The sequence below is a fragment of the Populus alba genome, chromosome 2 (assembly GCF_005239225.2).
Source record: "Populus alba chromosome 2, ASM523922v2, whole genome shotgun sequence".
NCBI lineage: Eukaryota > Viridiplantae > Streptophyta > Magnoliopsida > Malpighiales > Salicaceae > Populus > Populus alba.
Window position 1 is genome coordinate 14,743,172 of NC_133285.1, and position 22,820 is coordinate 14,765,991.

The 22,820-nt window shown below is 32.3% G+C and overlaps 2 protein-coding genes across 2 annotated transcripts; one reads left to right on the forward strand and one right to left on the reverse strand.

Moving 5' to 3' along the window:
- The first annotated feature begins 1,783 nt into the window (after positions 1 to 1,783).
- LOC118049956 (ras-related protein RABA5e) lies at positions 1,784 to 4,118 on the forward strand. Its single transcript, XM_035060147.2, has 2 exons — positions 1,784 to 2,377; positions 3,636 to 4,118. The coding sequence occupies exons 1-2, from the start codon at positions 2,035 to 2,037 to the stop codon at positions 3,947 to 3,949; spliced, it is 657 nt and encodes a 218-aa protein (XP_034916038.1). The 5' UTR covers positions 1,784 to 2,034; the 3' UTR covers positions 3,950 to 4,118.
- A 542-nt stretch (positions 4,119 to 4,660) lies between these two features.
- On the reverse strand, positions 4,661 to 15,485 carry LOC118049955 (uncharacterized). Its single transcript, XM_035060145.2, has 14 exons — positions 15,029 to 15,485; positions 14,829 to 14,938; positions 14,478 to 14,540; positions 14,195 to 14,387; positions 13,902 to 14,006; positions 13,682 to 13,812; positions 12,963 to 13,539; positions 11,435 to 11,500; positions 11,168 to 11,244; positions 8,721 to 9,002; positions 6,838 to 7,171; positions 6,593 to 6,745; positions 5,502 to 6,038; positions 4,661 to 5,099 (listed from the first exon to the last, which is right to left on the reverse strand). Exons 1-14 carry the CDS (start codon positions 15,293 to 15,295, stop codon positions 4,911 to 4,913), a joined length of 3,084 nt encoding a protein of 1,027 aa, XP_034916036.1. The 5' UTR covers positions 15,296 to 15,485; the 3' UTR covers positions 4,661 to 4,910.
- Between the last annotated feature and the right edge of the window lie 7,335 nt (positions 15,486 to 22,820).

Genomic DNA, 22,820 nt, shown 5'->3' on the forward strand with positions numbered 1-22,820 from the left:
TAAATTATTTTTTATATTTTTAAATTATTTTAATATATTAATATCAAAAATAATTTTTTAAAAAATAATATTTTATTATATTTTTAAATAAAAAAATATTTTAAAAAACAATTACTCCATGATAATTTCTATTGTTTGCAAAAGGCCTAGAAAATTGATCTTTTAATAAATCGTCTAAATAGGGTTAGAGATATGTTTTTATTAAAAGATGGGTCATCTCATTTCTTAGCCTCCCTTACCTTCGTGACGTTAAAAACCTGATTACATTAACAGGATCAATACTTTTAAAAAAAAAAAAAAAAAAGGAAATCCTACCCAAATTAGGTTTGGAATTGCAAATTCTCCGAATCAATATGGCCGGTGGAGCCAGCTTTTACAACTATAGATCAAACACGCTTATTATTTTGATAATTAATGGTTATTTAAGCTGTTTTTTTTTCTGCTAGTCAAGTGATTTTTTTTAGAAAAAAAATATGCAGATTTTTTCAATATATTTTTTTTGATAAAAAATCCTAATAATAAATTAAAAATTTTATATATACATTTAATTAAATAAATTAAAAATCATATATGCAAAAATAAAAATAAAAAATTTTAAAATATTTATTTGACTCGTCTCACCAGGGGTCGGATAGTTCTTTTTTTAAAGCAAAAAAAAATAGATGTAGATGAATTGTTAACATATTTTTTAACATTGAATAACAATATAATTGTAAGTTAAAAAATAGTACTTACATATAATAAAATAAAATGATGATAATATATATTAATAAAGATGTATAAAAAATTATTTTTTAACACGTTATAAAAATAAGATAAAGTTTCAAATACATTTAATTGTATCATGACTCTTTAAATCTTGAAATTTAAAGATGTTATTCACATAAAATAAAATAAATCTTAAAATATATGAACTATTTGCAACGCAATTCTAAAATAAAAGGATATCCTCGTCAAAATAAAAGATATAGAAATATGATATTTAACTCAAATTCTTTCCTTTGATGCACATAAATTTTTTTATCTTAAAGGTGATTTTTTTTTACCAAAAATAAATTATTTGTATTTTTAAAAATATTTTTTATTTATATAAAACATAAAAAAAATATAAATGAATTAGAATAACCTCTTCAAAATATTAAATACATATAAAAAAATTAAAAAAATAATCATTATTTAAAAAAGATAAATAAACAATCTAAAAAATCTAAGAGAATGAATATTAATTTAGATATAAATTAAAGAAATTATTTTAAAAAATACATATTAAAAAAGTATCAATTAAAAAATTAAAATTAAAAAAAATTCAAGTACTAATAGATGTAGCCAGTTCTGTTTGCATGCTTTGTCCATTTTGTTAAAAAAAAAGCAAATGACATACATATCGTATGTCCTATTAACAAAGAAAAAAATTACAAAAAATTATAAAAAAAATAAATATAAAAACAAAAAAATAGTGATAAATAAATTAAACGTAAAGTGATAAATATACAAAATATAAAGAAAAAAAAATCAAAGCAAGTTTTTTATAAAAAAAAAATGCATATGAAAAATTACAAACCTAGCGCTCATAATACTAAAATAAATAAAATAAAAATATAATTTTATCATCGTTACAGTAAAATATTTACAAATTACTATTTCTACTGTTTTTTTTCATTTTTTTATACTATATTGTATAATAATGAATGGAACATCAGATTCTAGATATTCCTCGTTATTTTGACATTTTTTTTATTAAAAAGAAATATGTAAGAGTACTTTTTCACTAGGAAAAAATTGAAAAGATATTTTTATGAGCCTTTAATTCTCCGACCACAAACTGGAAAGCAATACTAAAAGCCCCAACTTCACTAGTCAAAGCCACCGCCAAAATCCATCACAAAACAGCTCCGCCAATTACGCAGCCAGTCTGCACCTGTCTCAGTGCAAATGCCAGTTGCCCCTTTCACACATCCCAAAACGTAAGAAAATCCCATCACTACCTATAATAATCCACACGAAAAACCAAAGCAACTCCTTCTTGCTGCAACAATGGGTCGAGAACAAGAAGAAGGGGAAGGGGGTGAAGAGTACTTGTTCAAGATAGTGGTCATAGGAGACTCTGCTGTTGGGAAATCCAACTTGTTGTCAAGATTTGCTAGAAATGAGTTTGATAGCAATTCAAAGGCTACAATTGGGGTAGAGTTCCAGACCCAAGTGGTGGATATTGATGGCAAAGAAATCAAGGCACAGATCTGGGACACTGCTGGTCAAGAGAGGTTTAGAGCTGTCACCTCTGCTTACTATAGAGGTGCTGTTGGTGCTCTCATTGTTTATGATATCACCAGGAGGACGAGCTTTGATAGTGTTAAGAGGTGGCTTGATGAACTTGGCAGTAAGTTTCTTGTTCTTGTTCGTTCTTTCTTCTTTCTGTTTGGTTGCTGAGAGAATCGGAATGTTAATTGGTTGTGGCTTTGATGGGCTCAATAGTTTAGGTATGTAAACTATAATATTGTTTTATTTGAATGTTAGGAATAGCTTAAAAAATTCATCTTCTCATGAACAAATGGTAAAACAACATTAAATGTTGCAGATCAAACATGGAGCCTCGTTAACTAGTAGATGAGTGGTGAGCAGAAATCGACTTTACTCTGCCTTCCCATATGCTAATGTTGCAGTAGACCAGTAGCATCTTAAAAACAGAAAATGCAGGGTTTTGAAGTATCTTAGTGATTGTTTTCTCAAGTCTAATACTTCATTCATACATTCGAGTCTAAACCGATAGCACAAATATATGCGGCTTGTGAAAGCAAAGCGAAGAAAAAGCTGAGTTATAGCAAAATTTGTACTGCATTATGATGATCCCTATGATGATCATAGAGGATTGATATAGCATTTAGATTTATAATTTTATTAGCATCTTAAATCCAGTTTCCTCTCTTTAGGACCCCCAACGGTGTAACAATCTAGGCATATTGTTATTTTAAAATGAACATTCTTGGTGCCTTGACGTTATAACTTGAACAGTGATTGGCGAAAACGAGAGTCGAACACTGCTTTCTGCTAACTCAACAGCCATTATCAACTTAGAGTGACCTTTCACGGATATGTATGGTGCAAACATGTTACAAGGTCTTAAAGAGTGTAGTTGTTGATTTTCAGTACTGTGGAATGCTTTACTCATCTGTTGTGCTGCGAGCCTTAATACCTATATACCTTTATTTTGCTGGACCTGGCACCAAAGGACATACCGAAAGAGTACTTGTTGAGATCAAGGTTTAATTGAGTTGAGTTGTGCACTGTTTACCATAATTATCACCTCCCATCCTCCTTAGAGTCAATAGACAGTTCTTTATCCTCTGGATCTGGGAATTTGAGAAGAGTGAAATTTCAGTTGTCTGATAACAGTTTGATTCGATAAATGTAGACTCTAATGATACTAATTGGTAAAAGATTTTGTTCAAATCCTTTACTGAAAAACAGCGACAGTTTGGAAACTAAAGAGCATTTGATATTTGAAATATGTGAAATTCTAGCTTCTGTTATCCCCTCAAGAAAAGAAAAAATCTTTAGCCTAACAGGTGTTTTTTCATCCCTTCAGATTATTCTTTCAGAATTGTCAAAAACTTGACATTTTTCTGCATAATTTGCAGCTCATTGCGACACTGCGATCGCAAGAATGCTTGTAGGGAACAAGTGTGATCTTGACAGTATCAGAGAAGTGAGTAGAGACGAGGGCAAGAGCCTTGCGGAGGAAGAAAGTCTATTCTTCATGGAGACATCGGCCCTTGATTCTACTAATGTTGAAGCTGCTTTCGAGGTTGTTATCCGTGAAATCTACAATAATATGAGCAGGAAAATCTTAAACTCTGATTCATACAAGACTGAGCTGACAGCCAATCGAGTGAGCCTGGTGAATGGTGACAACTCGTCCAAGAAGTATGGCTTCTCTTGCTGCAATACATAGTCTCTTTTCTTTCTGGAGTGTAATTCGAGTCCGGTGTTTGAATTCTTTTTGTCAGATCGGCGCTGCATTTTACTTCCTATTATAAAAATCATTTAAGCTTTTTTTCGAACTAGTTGTATGATGTGACTTGTTTTTTGAGAATTCAAAACGCTGATGATGCTTGTCTGCATGGTGACCAAGGAAAAACAGATACAGAGACCGAATATATATTTTGATTTCTGGGTATTTTTTTATTTTTTAAAATTTATTTTTTATTAGCCTATTAAAATAATTTAAAAATATCAAAAAAATAGTTAATTTAAAGTAAATAAAAAAAATAAAATTTAGTTGTTTTTTGAAAAACAAACTTACCTTTAATATTAAAAATCACACGTTCCAATTTCCCTTTCCATCGTTCCTAATATCTTACTCTACAAATGATATCATGTCTTGAAATGAGAAGAGTGAAGTGAAATATGCTGCCCCCCTCTGTCATACAAACCAAGGTTATTAATTTTTAATGAAATGTTAATTTTTATGCATAAAGTTGACGTACTGCACTCTTATAGAATTAATTAAATTATTTATATATCATTATTCGAAATCACAAAGGGAATCACATGCAATACGTATCAAAATGGCTAGTTTTCACTAAATAGTTCGACTGGCATTTTTGATATCTGCACCCCATGACTTGGAATCCAGGCAAATACCAATACAAATGGCAGTGTATACAGCTTCATGTACGTATATTATAATAATAATTTATTTCCCATAACAAAAACTAAAATTGTGTTGAAGGGCAAGATCCCGAAAAAAAATTAAAGGTAAGAAGAAGGGCTCTAAGGATGGATTTACATGACTAGAATAAACAAATGGCCGAATACTGATATCTTCGGAACTAAGATAAATATCATTTACACTAAGCTATAATGGAAAGGTACATGTTCTCACCACATATAATGGGAAAGTATAAAAGAAATTAGGGCTTCCTCAAAGCAGATGCTGCACCCATGACAACAGCCAGTACAATGCCAAGACCGGCCCCGAGGGAGGCACCGACAGCCGCAGCGGTTAAAGAAGATGCCTTGGCTTTAGAGTTTCGACTGGCATCTATTGCCAGTGCATGTTCTCGTGCCAGCTCTGCCAAAAGCCTATCTCTAGCAAATTCCTTGAGAATCAAAACCAACAAGACATTCAGAATTTGGCCAAAGCATGTCAAGGAGATCGATATAAATATCACAAAAGAGTAGGAAGGGCAGCATGCACATGGTTTCCTGCTTGATGTGGAAAGAAATCCAGTCAACATTATTAAATTAAGTTAAGTAAATAGGCCATCTGATCAATGAGATCCAATAATCACATGGAAATTGGATGTCCCAATTGTACCGGAACATGTGGCAGACAGTGGAATGCAACTGTAGTTCCTATGTTTTGTTCTTTTCAAGCCAAACCGATTGCTTGATTATCAATACCTTCTTTAAGTAATTTATTCCCAAAGGATTTTCAATATGAGAAAAGAACAGAGCTTTTTTAATTGGATTACTTTTTTAATTGGATTAAGGGTCTATACCTGTAAAGAGGCCTCTTCATGGCTCTGCAGCACACGGTGGACAAGTTGACAAAGTGAGTTCACACCCTCAACAGCAAAAATGGTGTCTCGTTTCTGAAATGGCCACCGGACAAGATTAATTGGATCAAAACTAAGCTTTTGAGCACCTGTTTTCCCATAAGAATCTCCATTACTTGCAGTCAATGACAATGAGGCACTTGCTGCACTGGACATGACATAGGGACAGGAATTGACAACTTCTGCAGTATTTGGAGATGCTTGGTACGCCTGCAAAACAGCATCAATTGCTGCCTTTTGTTGATGTGCACTCACAGAGAATTTGTTTGTTACAGCAATAACCCAAGGAATTCCAAGAACTTTAGCCTCATCTAATAGAAGTGAAAGGACTGGCTGTTGCTGTGAGGCATTCAGTTTACTGCAACGAGGAATCTTATGGGAGAGGTTGTGCACAAGAATTATCAAATCTGTCTTCCTACCAAGGTCACGAATTCCCATCCACAGTTCATCCCTGAAATGAGAGACTTCCATATGCAGCTCCTGCAATAAACAAACAAAAAAAAAAGGTCAAAGTTGTAGGAAATGTCAATGAGAAAAGGGCTCGCCAAAGCAGGCAGAATTTGGACACACTCCAGTGCTTCAGGATTTTTGCTCAAAACTACGAAAACTCAAACATCACTGTTGTTTGTCCTAAACAATGGCTTGTGGAAAGAATAGAAAAAATAAAAAACATAATTCAGAAAAACTAAAAGAAGGCAAGTTCTCCCCACAAACTCACTGTCAGAACTTGGAACATCATAAAGGTTGGATTAAAGGAAAATGGCAAAAAAAATAGGCTCTTACTGATGCAGGAGTTTTATTAAGGTTATTTTAATCTTTCAATAATCTTGTTAAGCCTTGTATCTGCTCATCTATTGCTGTTCTCCCAACTAATCTATGCCACTTACCCTTCTGGAAAGAAGAAAGACATTCTACTAAATGCTGTACAACTAAATTTGACAAGAAAAAAAAAAGGGAGAGCTAGAAAGATTTATATCTACATGCATGCCAACATTGCAAATAGAGTTCCAACAGAGATGCAGTGTGAAACATACCTGCAAATTTACTCCAGCTGAATCTGAGTAGCATACACCACCAGCAACACCTTCTTGAATATCAGCCTCTAAATTAATATTCTCAAAATTGGTAATGGTGGTTAGTCTGCCTTGACCCATAATAGCCTTAAAAAGAGAAGTTTTACCCGCACCCTGCACAACAGAACTCATCATTGCCTGCGTTGAGTAGAAAACTAACCAAACAAAATCTGTATAATCAGAGTTACTATGTTGAATATTCTCACCTCAAGACCAAGTAAGCGCACTCTACGTGTTCTGACATGGACCTCCTTTGAGACAGTTGCAAAATCACTTGTACAAAAAATACAAAAATCACTCAAACCATCTGGTAGGAGGAACTTCTCATCATTTCCTGAACTGTTTTCTTTAATGAGATTCGCAGCATCTGAATCAATAGAAGGAAAAACAGGCATAAAAGAATCTGTTACTATTGGATGCTTTGGTGGTCGTCTCAGTGGTGCCCCAACTAAGACCCTTATCTTTTGTAATTCTGGCTGTGATCCATTATTTGAATAGTAGCTGGGTGCTGAAGGAAATGACTCCACTGTAGTTGAACACCTGGACGAAAAAAGCATATACGTTAACATAAATTAAGTAAACTACATAGCTTTCATTCATCACTTCTTGAGATATTAATTTTTTTTAATTGACCAGTAAACTTAAGATGTTGATGGCTCTAAGTAAATTCTAAATGCAGCACAAAAAAATATCTGGGCAGGTTGTGAAGAATTTAACCGACAACATTGACATTCACATGTAGCAAAATATATCCATGGAGGCAGACAATACTTGACAAGCATTGAAAATTCATTAAAGGAGTAAAAAATGAAGAGTAATGAAGCAGCATCATTGTCCAGGTGGAAAAGAAGCAAGCCAGGTTCAAAACAAACTGAAATTACAAGGCATGATGATTAGACTTGGCAACTGGGTCTGGTTGTCTCATGTTCGGAGGTATTAAGTGCTCAAGTCTGTGCATCTTGATCCTAACCCTAACCCATTAGGTTTGGGCAAGTTCGGGTCATCCCACAGGTTTGAGAGCATTTTTTTCTTGCAGACGAAAAGATTTGGCTATTATTACAAACTAAAATCTACATGCACATATATGAAATTATGAATTGTGCACATCTCATACAATTATGATAGTTACCAAAACATATATATTCATATTAGCAATGAATTAAAAGTCAAATTTAATGGAGTAACTTTTTGTCCAATTATTTCTGCATCACATAATGGTTTTCAAGAAAATAACAATGATCGAAAATCGAAGTATTTGTTTTGTTTTAAAGATATAATACTTTCTCATATGGAGCAAACACATTACACGTGCATTTTTTTTCTATGAAAATTATCTCGTAAGAAAAGAAAAGATGAGAGTTTGGCAACATATTCAATTTTTTTCTTGATAAGCTAAACAAATTTGTCAAACCACAAATGCCATCTTTATATATGTGTGTGCTTGTGTGTGTAAGTTAGACAACAATTGTGTTAAGAAAACCACCAACCCTTAGGCAAACCACCAACAATACAAAGAAGAACATCTAGATATACACGGAAAGACAACCAAGGAGAGTACAAATCTTAATGGAGAGTAGAAAAGGAAAAAAAATAGATTGCTTTTGTTTTTTACTTAACCAAATGGAAGAAAAAGTTTAAAAGTTTTGAAGTAGCACTGTTTATCTATTACTTTAGCAGACTTGGTGGTTGGCAAACTTAAAGTTTACTATAATGATTGCCCCAAGGATTACCCACAGGTCATGTAGCCCAACCCAAAAATTTCAAGTTATTTCAGGTTCAGTCTACCCAAAATAAGCAAAAGCTGACTTTATGAGCTGAAGGCATGCACAAAGAGAAAATAAATGAGGTACATGCATACCAGATAGGATTCCAGATGAAAGGAATCATGATATGATAAGATGCCAAATGAATAGAACATCATTTATTGAATGAAAAACACGTATGCAAGCATTATGTGATTAGGTTGTATAGATGTACTGAAAACTTGAAGTTCTAAACACTGTTTAGCCCCATATTGGATGCTCAAGATAACCTCTTGAAAATTCTATATTGCATGAAAAAGAAAATAGGGGGCAGACAAGGACAATACCAGTTACCATTTACTTGAGCATGAACCAGATTACAAAGGTGCAACCTAAAACCAGTGATATCAACTTTTAAGGGCTCTCCATTCTTATCATCAGGAATACCACTCCATCCAAGAGGAACAATTGAAGTAGCTGTGCGAATAACTGGTAAATCCACAATATGTGCAAGCTCTACAGCACCAGCAACTGCAAGCCCAAGCCACTGTTGTAAATTCGGAAATTGAGGCAGTTGCTCAATTCCTAGGAAAGATGATGTGCCATCCCCCATGCACATATCATAGATTCTGCACGCAATAAATGGGAGAAAATATGCATCTCATGCCAATTTTAACAAAAAGAAACTTGCATGTAAGAGAAGAATTTCCAAATTCCAAAACATAATGCAGATGTATGAGCAATCTAGCTGCTTTACAATCCAACCATCTAGAAACCATGTTTTCCTGTTCCAAGAATGATGCAGCCTAGTAATTTAGGCAAGGGCAGATTTGTAATTTTGGAAACAATTTCTGCGAAGACAAATATTTGCTAGCAATTTAAGAAATGTTGAGCACCTTTTACTTGGGAAAATTAATTTCTTATTCAAGTTTCTCTTAATTGGTCAAATAGAAAAAGTTATGATTCTTATTTACAAATCCATGCCAAGTAGGAATACGAATAACTCGAACCTATAAATATGCTTATAACATTTTAATTTGAGCATCAGTGAATTATTATTAATAAAGTGTGGCCTTTTGCTTTGAGAGTGATGCTTTCATTAAGGAGTGAATCCTTAAACCCTAGGTGAGAAGCTTAGGTAAGGAAATTCCTTGAATCTACCAGTGTGAGGCTAGTAGGTTTAATTCTGTTTTTCTTTAATCTTTCTACTTACAGAACTGTTCTCAACTACCAAGTCCCTAAACAAAATAAAACATAACCCCAAAACACAGGTGGTTACAAAACTTCCCCTACAATTGGATTACTGATTTCTAGAGGGAAGGTGAGGACAAGACCACTACAGTTCTACCATGCCACCAAACTAATGATATAGAAGGAGACAAAAGGAAGAGTGCCTACGAAAAAGATGAGCATTAAATACATCTACAAGCAATCATTTAGATATATGAGCAACAACCTGGAACCTCCTTTTTTTGAAAAAGAATAACAAAGCCCTACCCCTATGTTGACACCACTACCATTTGTTACTGAGTGAAAATTCCAGTGTTGGAATTAAATTGAATTCAAAATTCCAGGTAGCATAACTTGCCAATAGATTGGTGCTTGAATATTTGCTTGTTCACAACATCAATGAGCTATTAACCACAACAATTGTCATTGGACCCCTCATTGCACTTGCGTAGCATTTCGTATCTCAAGCAACTGCCTCATAAACCACTGAGAAACGGTGATAGCATTATATTCATATACAGTTTTGCAGCATTCACAATGTAACAAAGCTAGGACCACATAATTTCAGGAGAAATTTTATATAGGTTACCTGACAAGGTAACCTAGCTTCGTATCTCAGGCAACTGCCTCGTAAACCACAGAGAAACAGTGATAGCATTATCTTCATAAACAGTTTTGCAGCATTCACAATGTAACAAAGCTAGGACCACATAATTTCAGGAGAAATTTTATATAGGTTACCTGACAAGGTTTGGTCCCCAATATTACAACAGAAAATCTATGAAGAAAACTCTCAGCAATCAGCATCTATATCACCAACCAGTAAAGACCCCCCCCACCCCAAAAAAAAAGTGATATGGAGCATGTTTCCTTTCATCTTCAAAAGAGCTGGATTCTAGTCAATGGGAAGTCCCATTCCAGAAACAAGAGACAATATTACTGGATTAAAAACTCTCAAACTCCAGTTTATTTCTAATATCCCAAACATGACACGTAACTAGAGAGGAGGTTGGAAATCACTGAACTTCTCCTCCTGATTGGCCATGAACCTGGTTCGATTTATAACCTTGCATTACATTTCTGTTGGTTAAAATTCTTGTATTTTTCAGCTTCACAACTAATTTTTCTCCCAAAGGACACCTGCTTACAAGTTATGATAATGCTGGACAACTTTTAGCCTTGATCTGATGTTATGTGAAGAGTTCTTTGCATTCCATTTTAGTTGTCCAAATAAAGAAGAGAGATGTAAAGGGGAAAAAGATGAGAAAGAGAAGAGCATTCAAAGAAGAGTAAAACATCTGCAGAATTTCCTATAGCAGAAAGTTGCAACTAAATTAGAACTGCAGCTGCATCATGTCAAATTAAAGCTGAAACTGATAAAGCATACAAGTACAACTATAAATCTAGGCATAATGATGGTTGCACATGTGAGGGAATGGAACATGCACAAGCCAGCTGATATGATTGATACTATCAATCAAGGTGAAAAAATCACACCAGCTGAAATTGCAGTTTAAGTTTTTCGAATACACCAAGTAATCTTCAGCGGACAACAATATGGTACCTTTGAAATCGAAACCTATATGACTTCATTGAATGTGATTGAAGTCGTTCCCTTAGCTCAGCAATCACAGATCTGACCTGAAAATGTCTTTGCCAGAAGAAAGCAAACAAAATGAGAGATCCCAGAGTTTTTACATCCTGGCTTCAGCAGATACTGGTGCACAAAACACTAAAAAAAATTGTGCAATTTATCATGATGTTCAAAAATCCTATCACAAAAAAAAAAAGCTGGAGAGAAAACAAATGGGGTAAGCAAAGGGACCCGTACCGATGTCAATTTAGAGTACTCTGTACCCGACAATAATTCCACTGATGAGTTTCCCAAGAGAAAGAGCTGGCATGAATGAAATATCTTTGTTAATAATTCATTACTGAGCAAGATGAGCCATGGAAACTATGACTTCTCTGAGATAAGAGACCATTCATTGGTGCAATGGTAAAATATGTGGCTGACAACCACAACCACAAGGGTGTAGATTCAATTTTCAAGAGCAGGTAATTCATGCATAAAAATTAATGTGGTGTTTGGAATATCTGATGGGAATATGGGATAGGACAACCATGACACTTCAAATGCACTTGTTTTTGGTGCATGCATGGAAAAGGACAAAAGACAAGTTTTGTACCCTCCTGTAGCCAGAATTCCATGTCACCTCCCCAATGAGATAATTTTGTCCTGTCAGGTGTATGCTCATCAAATAGACCCTATAAGAAAAACTGTTTCCAAAATTCCCCTCCCATGACCCTACGATGGAAGACCTTAACTATGTACAGCCTTTTTATTCAATCAAATAATAAAATGAAACACCACAGTCATATACTTAAACTGAGGCCACCTTGCAGGACAAATAACAGATGCCTTAACCTAAACATCCACTGCCGGTTGATTTTTTTCCCTTTCTGTGGTGAACTTTTTAGTTGTATTTGGTTAAATCCAACTCAAACTTAGGCTTGGGTATCATGACAAGGAACTGCACAGCTAGGGTGAAGGAAATAAGAGCAGAGACCGCATTTAACTGCACTAGAAACTAACTTAGGTGCTCTTTACATAAAAATGAAAAACCAGGGAAGTAAACAGCTAGAATGTTGGCACTGCCTCGCATTCCACAAGGGTGGTTGAGGATTGATGCACATCTTGATGGGATACAGATTAGAAATCCAACAAGGTGTTCGTCTTCAAACGTACCACCAATTGCTTGCCTCCATCAACTGGTTTAGCAAAATTGGGCTAAGAGGTTGAGTGCGGAAACCAACTTACTTGATGTTGGATTATAGGAAATTTCCAGGGCGACATATCCAAAAGGACTAATATTCCCAGGCAAGCTCATATGCCAAGATAAGACCACAATTCTAGCATAATTGCAAACTGTTCAAAAGTATCATTACTTCTCCCTCCTCACCAAAGAAATCCCTAGTTACCTATCTATCTTAATAGTCATGCTACCATATTTTGAGAAGGCCAAATAAAATTTATAGAACAAAGGAGGGAAGCAAAGTAGCAAAGTTTTTGTTCAAGAATGTACGTTAACGGAAAAACACAGAAGACTAGTCCAAGGAGGAATACCCCTCACCACACTATTACATACTATCTTTTGAAAGTATCAATGAAAATTAACGGGCACTCATCCAAACATGCTAATGGAACCCATTAATGAAAGGAACAGAAACCACAACCAATCAATTTACCGATAATGTTTTTACAGTTCATTCATATTTCATCTCTCAAGCATGTTAACATGTCCAAAAAAAACCAACCAGAAAGCAATATAAAATAAAGTATCAGTTCATGTAATTACCTGACCAAATGGGACATATGAAGGCAAATAAGGTACTCTATTCCAGTTCCTTTTATTCTCACTTTTAGCATTAGTTTTTTCAGCCACTTTTCCAGTCATTGCCTCGTTTGGTAGCCCATTATTATTGTCAGATAATGGCTTAAGAGATATGCCATCAGAACCCTCTTGGATTTCAAGAGATTGCGGTTCAGCTACATTCTCGATTGAAGGTCTTACAGAATTAGTTGCTGAGGTTGCTTCTATAGGATCAACTTGTTTTCCATTGTATTTATTAAATTGCCTTCGAAAACCTTCTAAAGGTACAAGTTTTGCTAGTCTCCAAAAAGAAGTCTGCACAGGGCCTAAGCCCATAACCAACTGCTCCCCCTCGTTCTCTTTTGGCTTCTGTGCCCTTGGTTTTTCTGTTCTTTCCTCATGTTTTGACGTAATTCCACTGGAACTTTCAGCCTCGGCATTGTTTGACAAAGGTTGAGCGTTATAATGATGAAAATAAGCAGGAGATAGGATGCGGGGCACCAAATCCTCTGGTATGCAGTAACTCTTAAAATGGTGTTGCCAGCCTTTTTTATGGACATAACTGAATGAGATTTGAGAGAGGAGAGAGGATATCATAAATTAACATTTTTTGCAGAAGAGAGCGAACAAAAAGGTGTATCTAGATTTTCAATTATTTCATCATGTGAGAGAGATGGCAATCAAAGAGGTGAAATGGAGCGTACTCTCGTAAAGCAGCATTCCCAACTGGGGGTTGAGAAAATGTGATGCATTTAACCTGGATTCTTTCATTTTCTTTTGATGGTGAGGATGCAGCAATGACCCTCAGAATGGCAAGGGTAGCTAAAGCTGCCACCTGAAAAAGACAGAACAGGAGAATATGAGAAATACAAAACCAAAGCAATTAATCCAGTGAAGCTTACAGAGCAAGCCAGTCAAACTTACAGCTCCACCAAGTGAATGTCCACATAATACAAGTTTTCGATTCTTCTTCTGAGCAAGCTTGTACAATTCTAAAGCAGGAATCCCCTTAGCACGAGCCATGAAACCCTAAGATAAAATTTAAGGGGAAAAAATCAAAACAGTAGATAAGTATAAATCTGCACCAGAACATGGACAGCTAAAGTCAATGATATAATTGAGAAACGCAATGTACTAGATCATAACAGTCAAAAGACATTGGGGTATACAATTGAACCATATTGAAAGGTTTTGAAAATGATAGATTGCAAACTTACTCGATGGGCAGCAGGCTTAATTTGATCTTCTAGTTGTTTTGGTTTTGATTGGGAAGCATTCAAATAATTTTCAACACTATCCTTCTGGCTTTCACATTGACCAGATTCAACAACATCCATCCGGACAGTATCCTCTCTAGTATCCTCATGAAATATAGCACCTTGCAGTATATTTGCATCGGTCATGACATCCCTAGTCATAACAATTTCAATAAACAAAATCACCTTCTCAGAACCAAAAGATCTTTCAACATCCAACCCACAAAATATCCACAATACTTACTTGTACTGCTTTGTTCCAATAAATGAAGCAAATAGCGTGTCACCTGCTTCTGCCAATAAGTACCTTCACAAACCCCCCCCCAAAAAAAAAAGCAAATAAGCCATAACATAAGCCCAAAATCAACAAGCACTCCTTGAACAAATGTTCACCCACATAGGCACAATCAAAACCTCATTCAAATTCTACATAACGCTCCGATTCATCTAAATCCCATTATATTTACACCGCTCTAAGGATAACTTGAGGTTGCATTGAACACTAAAATAATAAAAACTCCAAGTGCAACATACATAAGAAAACAAATAATTCTACCTTGTTTATCTTATCAATTAAAAAAAAAAAAAAGCGAACCTGTGAGGTACGTGATCTGCAGACGGCTGCACGCGTTCCAGAGCAACGATTTGCCCTCCAAAATCAGCCTTAAATTTATTCACGACTCGAACCATCTCATCAGCAGGTCTCTATCAAGAGAATAAATAATTTTTAGAAAAAATCTTTGATTTTCTAAGAAACCAAACAGTAAAGTGTGGTTTAATTAATTTTCTTTCTACCTTGTAGACGCATTCAGAGAGTACCATGCAACATAGAATGTCCTGCAAATCGGCAACGGACTCAGCTTTGACGGCATTACAGAGATCGTGAAGCTGTTTCTTCCTGAGTTCGTACTCTTGTTGAATTCTCTTTCTGTGTTCTCTTTCGTCTCCGTTGATCCACGGAGGCCACCGCATTCTCCACTGCAGTGGCCCCCATGATACCTTGAGGATCCTGGCTCTCTGGTCTCTGATCCATGCCTCTACTCTGTTCTGTATCGAATCCATTGAAGAAAGATTTTGAGGATTGGATTGGAAGGTGACGAGGAAACCCTAGCGACAGAGTGATTGAAAAATAGATTCGAAGGAGAAGGCGCCAGGCAAAGAGAAACGTGTGTGGTGACGGGTCCCTGTGACTGTGACTGTGACCGTGTCCGTGGAAGGAACTGCAGCTGGGGCAATCTGCGTGTAATGTACACAGTATATGCTCTCTGGCTGCAGCCAAATATAATAATAATAATAATAATAATAATAATAATAAACAGTATTTTGCCTTTAAATAAGGCACTTTTCGCATTTTCTTATTTAAAAAAAATAAAAACATTTTTAATCAAGTTATGATTTTTAAACTATATTGCTGCTATGCATAGAGTAGAAGGTTTATTTTGCTTTAAACGATATCATAAGTTTGATTGTTTACATGGTCACCCGCATGGTTGATTTCATAAACAAACAAATTTTATATTTTTAAAAAAAGTACTACTAATTTGATCAACCGAAAACATTGTTAAGGTAATCTTATAAAACAATTTATTTGAAGAATAATGTTTTTAAATTTAAGAAAACTGAATGAGTTATTTTAAAGATAATAATTTATGTAATTTTTTAACTTGTTAAATAAAGGTAAAGGATTTCTTGTGGACTTTATTTAATTATCATGAATGTTCGGAAGTGTGGTTATAATTGTTTTTAAAAATATTTTTAACTCAGAAATATATTAAAATAATATTTTTTTATTTTTAAAAAATTATTTTTATGATTAATGGGTGTGTGGTTGAAACTTGAGAAATATAGAAAATAATAATAGTAAAAATAAATTTTCCCAGCTTTCGAGTACTTGTGCTATTTATTTTCCATTACTTTTGTTCTCTCTTTTTTTTGTCTGGTAACTAAGTACGCCTTAAAAGGAAAATAATATAATTTTAAGAAAGTAACTAAGTACGCCTTAAAAGGAAAATGTTTGTCTTTTTGTATATAAAAGTAAAATATAAATAAATTCATCAATGAAAATTCAACCACCTCCCTAATTAATTATCAACACAGAATTATATTTCCAATTAAGAAAAATAATAATATAATTTTAAGAAAAATAAGTCAATCATGTTTTTCATTATATACATATTTACGCATCTTATAAAATATTTAATTATATAACAATATTTTTTTAAGTTGTATTAGCCTATAATTTCATTTTGATTAAGGAAACTTTAAAAATACTTTAAATATATATCAACAAAAATCAATAAATAAAATATAAAAAATATAAGATTAAATTTCTTACAAGTGGTACATTGTAAGTTTGGATTAAATTGGATTCCTATGAACACTAGAATAAGCTTTTAATTTTCCATCTCTACATACTCTTCACGCTCTTATAATTAATTTTGCACTGTAACAGTGTTTGATCTCTTGAGCACCCAATTATATGTTTTTTCGAATGAAGGGTTGAATTAAAAGAGAGGATTGAAGTGAAAAAACTTAGGTAATATAGATGGTTCTTTATAATTTATTTGGAAATTATATTTTAGTCCCCCGTCTTTTTATCTATTAGTTAATCGGTCCTTTTAATCTAAAAAAAATAATTTTAGCATCAAATTTTATTTTTATTATTTTTCAATTTTTTTTATGAGGACAGATGGAGGCTCACTAGATTCCAGCCTAAAAATAAAAAGTTTTTATTGTGATGATTTCAACAATTAAAATAATTGATTTTTATATCAAATAGTTATATGTGATGATGGAGTTCAAATTGGATGTTTTTGAACCTTAAAAGTGTATGAAAAAATAGATTATGGACTTACTTAACAAGGTTTATAAGGTTTTTGAGTAAAAAATGAGTTAAAAATTGGGTTATAAAAGGAAAAAATCAGCAACCATATTTTCTTTAGCTACTGCGGTGGCTGAATTCTGGGGATTTTAGACAACATATAATCTATTTTTTTGCCAAAAAAAATAAGACAGACAATACATTATTCGCCCCATTAATTTCAAAAAAAAAAATATGGTTCGCGCGTGAACACTTTCTTTGTGGGTCAAGCACTATGCTTGGCTTTCCAGACACGCAATGCATAGCCTCGTTATTTTTATTTTTTAATTTTTTTTGTTTTAAATTAATGCTTTTTATATGTATTTTTTATTTTTTTTTTTCATTTATGTATGGGTTAATATCCATTATTTGTGATTTTTTTGGCTTATTTAGTCTTTTTAAAATAATGATTATTTTTTTATTATATCGAATGTGTTTAATTATTTTATGATGTTAGTGTGATTCCTCTGTAAGTTTTTTATATTTTATATAGATTAAATTTATTTTTAAAATTAAAAACATTTATTTTTTTTGTAATATTTTTAATATGTGCAACCTTACATATTTTGTTTTTATTTTATTTTATTCAATATTTTTTTTTATGTATGTTTTGATTTCTATTATAGATTGATTTTCATAAATAAATTCATTAACCAAGTAAATGGTATGTATGTGCGATATTAAATATCTCTGCATAAATTCATCTCTTAATTTCTCTACCTTTTTTTTTTGTTACTGATAACTAATTTTTTTTATTTATTTACATAAATAATTATCAATTTATTTAACTAGATACTTGTATGGGATTTTCTATTTATGCTTTGATTTTTTTTAGAAAATAGCTTGAATAGCAGGGTTTTTTTAAAAATACAAATTTATGACCGTAATAGCGTGCAACAGTAAAATAGCTAGTATATATATTCTATGTTAAAAAAAAAATTATTTTTTCGACATGAGATAAGAAATCTTTTCAATTTAACATGAGAAGATAATATTTTTTCAATGTGAGATTAATTTTTTTTAAAGATAATTTTTTAAAATTTATTATCTATAACATGTATGACTTACTCTCAAATGAACTATTTTTTAAAAAAATTATATGAAATATTAAAATTCAAATATTTTTACTTTAATTTTACCAAGTTGATTCGGATTAACCCTTATAAACTAGAAGTCAACCCCTGGCCAAGTCAACAATGTCTGACAACCATGTTTCATGGTCTTCTTTGTTATTAATCATGTCACTCTCTCTCTTTCCCTCTTCCTTCCTGATTCATAAAATAAAGTGGTTAGGTCCTGGGTTTGTTTCTTATAGATCACTAATTCGAATTTTACAAATCTCGAGGGCGCTAGAGGTTTACTTAATCATTAACTTTAGGACCCATGAAATTAGTCGAAGTACACCCAAGCTGGCTCAGACACTCACATTAATAAAAATAAATAAAGTCCATGGTAACAGAATGGATATTACTCCGTATACAAGAACCAATTGAGCTTGTGTTTTAGTCTCAATATAATTTATTTTAGTTTCTAGATTTTGTTTTTATTTACAGATCAGTCTTACGTGTAAAAAATTTATCCTCATTAAAAATACAATATAATCTTTCTAGTGGAAAACCTTTTCTAATTAAGTCCTAACATTGAGTGTGTGTATACAAACATATATAATATGCTTGCAAGGTAATAATTCATTGCAAATTTTAAAATTACATAACCAAATATAAAAATATAATAAATCATTACATTACATGATTTATTATCTCTAACTTGACAAGACACAAATATCATGCAATTACCGTTGACTATTGCTATCATCTTTAAAGATTTGGCTACCCAGATTATTTTTTTATTTTGAAATAAAAAGATTATTTAAATAAGACATGATAAATGATGTTATACATGAAGGTTATATTGGCAATCATTCTTCTCAATCGAGATCTTTAGGTATGGGTGAAAAGATTAAGAAATTCTTGTTTTTTATTAAAAATAGGTTTGGAGTTGTCACATGATATTTTGATTATTAAAAACCCTTATTGGTTTTTAAATTATAGATAGGAGGATTGATTGTGTATAAGAAGGATAATATCACCTATAATACACCATAACTAAATAAGTTGCATTGATTTTTTATCTAAATATTGAAGTATTGTTTTGTTTTTCTAACATTTCACTTGTCTACCGGTCAAAGAAGGTCAACTTCCAGACTTCCAGTATAGCAAATGAACCATGGTTTTATGAGTTGAGCCTAATCACCATAAAGCTAAAACATAATTTTGCATTTGTTTATTTTAATATTGAAAACACATCTTACATATAAGTTCACAATCATTGACATTAAAATAAACAAATTACTTGGTTTTTTTAATTTAGGCCAAGTCTTTCTGGTTTTAATAAACGTATTATTGAAAATCGCAATACATGAAAAATATAATAACTATTTATTTTTGGTATTTTCAAGAAATTTTAAATCATGTAATATATTTTTTCTTATTTTTTACAAATTAAAAATGCAAACATGATTTTATTGGAAAAACCTGATCATAAGCAATTTAAAATAATGTTGTATTTTTTTAAAGAAAGATTTTTATTGTTTTTATTTTTATTATTTTTAAAAATACCAGTTTGTTTAATACTATAAAAGTGCCTCACATTTAGATTCATGATCTAAAAAATTAAATATGAAAGGGTAAACAAATAATATAAAATACTTAAAATTAACTGTAAAAAGGCCCCTTAAAGGTTTGGAAAATAATTAAAATTAAACTAGGACTTCTTTGGAAAAACACAAAAAAAAAAAAAAAAAAAAACTATGAAAAATATGTTAGAATCGCCAAAGCTAAAAAACCACAAAATTAAGAATTGCTTTAGGAATTAAAAAACAAAAAAAAAAAAAAAGAGCATTTTTTCTAAACAGATTTCGACTCAACCTTGGAGGGCCTGGCCCAGACACATGGACTAGGCTTCTTAACCCTGGTCCATGGACCAAAACATACAGCCCATAAAGCAACGAAGATCAATCCAAATCCAAGGTTATTAAACATGATCCAAAAAAGAAAACAAAGCCCAAATTTCTATGACACAAATCTAATGACCCAAAGCCCAGGAAAAAAAAGAACGCAGCCCAAGCATAGCCCATGTAATCAACAAAAACAAAGCCTGTAGAAATAATTAACTTAGCTCCTGCAATCAACATAGACAAAAGGCCTAGTCCAGATATTCTCTCTGGCCTTGGCTGGAGCTGACTCCAGAGAGGTCAGAGAGAAGAATGATAGAACCAGCGAGCTGAAGCTTTACAGGGACGACCTGAGGAGATTCTGGTCTGCCTTGGGTTATGATCCCGGCGATGAACGCCTCAGGTCAGTAGGCTAAAGCGCGAAGGACTGAGAGATGATGACTTGGCGTTGCCGATTCTATGGGTTTTTTTGTGACCACTGTTAAAAAATAGAGCTATTTACAAATAAAATTAAAATTCAATACTAAAAAAATTTAATGATGAAATCAGTAACAAATAATATCAGATGCATATTTGTTATTGCTGATTTATGAGCAATGAAAAAATCTATTGTTGACATCAAGCAATATGGACAATTCGTTGCTGATTATATTCACAATCAGCACTGATTATATGATTTCTTTAATTAATTTATATCATTTTTTACCCAACTTTTTAATTTTTTTAATTAATTATTTATGGATATTTTTAAAAATAGTATAATACATATAAAAACATAAATTGATATTTAAAATTACTTCAATAACAATAATAATAATAGAATATAAATAAAATTCATAATACAATTAAAAATTAACTAAGATATGATGATTCCACAAATATATAAATTCAGCTTTTTTCTTTATTCTCCTCTTTCTTTTTCTTTTTTTCTCTAATTTTACAATGCCTAATAAGATGAACTAGGATGTGATAAAAAATACATATTATTGAAGACTCTGGTATATGAGGTGCATTTTCTACCATACCCTTTATAACTACTCCTAAAGCCACACTCCAAATTGCTCTATTAAATAAAGGATAATTTTTATAATTAATTTTTAAATTAACAACTGAATTATATTTTGTTACTAAAATCTGATGTTAATAGCCCTAATTTTTAATAGTAAATAATATTGGCATTGACTTATAGAAGATCGAAGTGTCATCTCGTTCAATGGGAGGGGATAATAGGTCATGGTTGGTGGGGTTGGTTTTCAATTTTAACTTTCTTTTTATTAAAGGTTTGTTTGAGGTTGTGATAACAATTACAGTTTGAAATGTTTTTTACTTAAAAAATATCAAAATAATATTTTAACTTAAAAAAAAAAAACACAGTGAATTGCTATAGTGTTTCCCGCGTGATTTTTTTTTTGTTATAATTTTTTTCAAAATGTCAATATCAATTTTATTATTTTTAATATTAAGCTGGTTGAGAATTACAGTTGTAATTTTTTTTATGAAACACTATAAATTACTACAATGTTTCCCTGCATTTTTTTTTTTTTTTTGTTATGATTTTTTTAAAAAATTTCTTTACTGATTTTATTTTTTTAATATTAAATTGATTAAAGAATTTAGCTTTATAGTTTTTTTTTTAAAAAAATATTATGAATTATAAAAAAATTTCTCCATATAATTTTTTTATTATTTTTTCACAAACTTATAATAACACACAAGCATGTCACAAGTCCACAATTATCACGCGGGCATGACATCTAGGTATACATCCATTCCATGTTCCAGAGGTGCTGTGTAATTGAAAAGCTTAGCAATGGCTAACATTAGCCTTGGGCTGCGTTACCCATGGAACCAATTTAGCTTGTTTTTTTTTTTTGGAAGACGTGAGAAAAGAATAGGCATACAGAACAAGAAACTTGCAAGGTCATCACTCTCGGTATAAGGATGATAATGGCTACCCATAAATTGGTGTTTTGCAGATGCTTGATCTTAATCTGATTAGGTTTTGGATATCTAACGAGAATCAATACTTCGAACTTAAATGCTATAATTTATAATCATTTTATATATAATTAGTTTGATATACATGTAATTTTATTTAAAATATTTATTTATCTTAGGGCGAGATAGGATGAACTAGTATTCATGTCCAATCCAGAACTCTATTTTTACTGGTATCCATACCAAACACAAAACTTGATTTTTTGCATTCGGGATTTATCCGAGGCCAATAATCAGGTCTAGAATTTTTTATATAAATTCAAGTTTATTGGAGTCAATATCCATGAAATTGTCCTCCAAACTGCACTCAATTCTCTAATTTTGGCGTCTCTGACGTTCATGATTGCAGAAGAAATCAATAAAAACACGCCTTCGAAGTCCCAATTGCCCACAATCTGCAAGAGAAATGAACGCAGGCAGGAATTTCAGAAATGAAGTCAGTAAAAGATATACATTAATTGATGGGCGTAGATGCTTCGATCACATCATGGTAGAGACCGAAAGCAAAAATTCAGATGCATATGTTAAAGCAGCCTTTTGGAACGCGGTACAAACCGAGTTCCCAACAAATTTAAATTTTTTGTTTTTGTTAAAATTAAGTGTGATTTGTATTTTTTGAATCGTTTTGATATGTTAATGTCAAAAATAATTTTTAAAAAATAAAAAAATATCATTGGCATGCATTTCAACACGAAAAATTATTTAAAAAAGCAACCGCTACCACACTATCAAACACGCTATAAAACGTGTGTTTGAGCAATGACAGTACGTCTGTC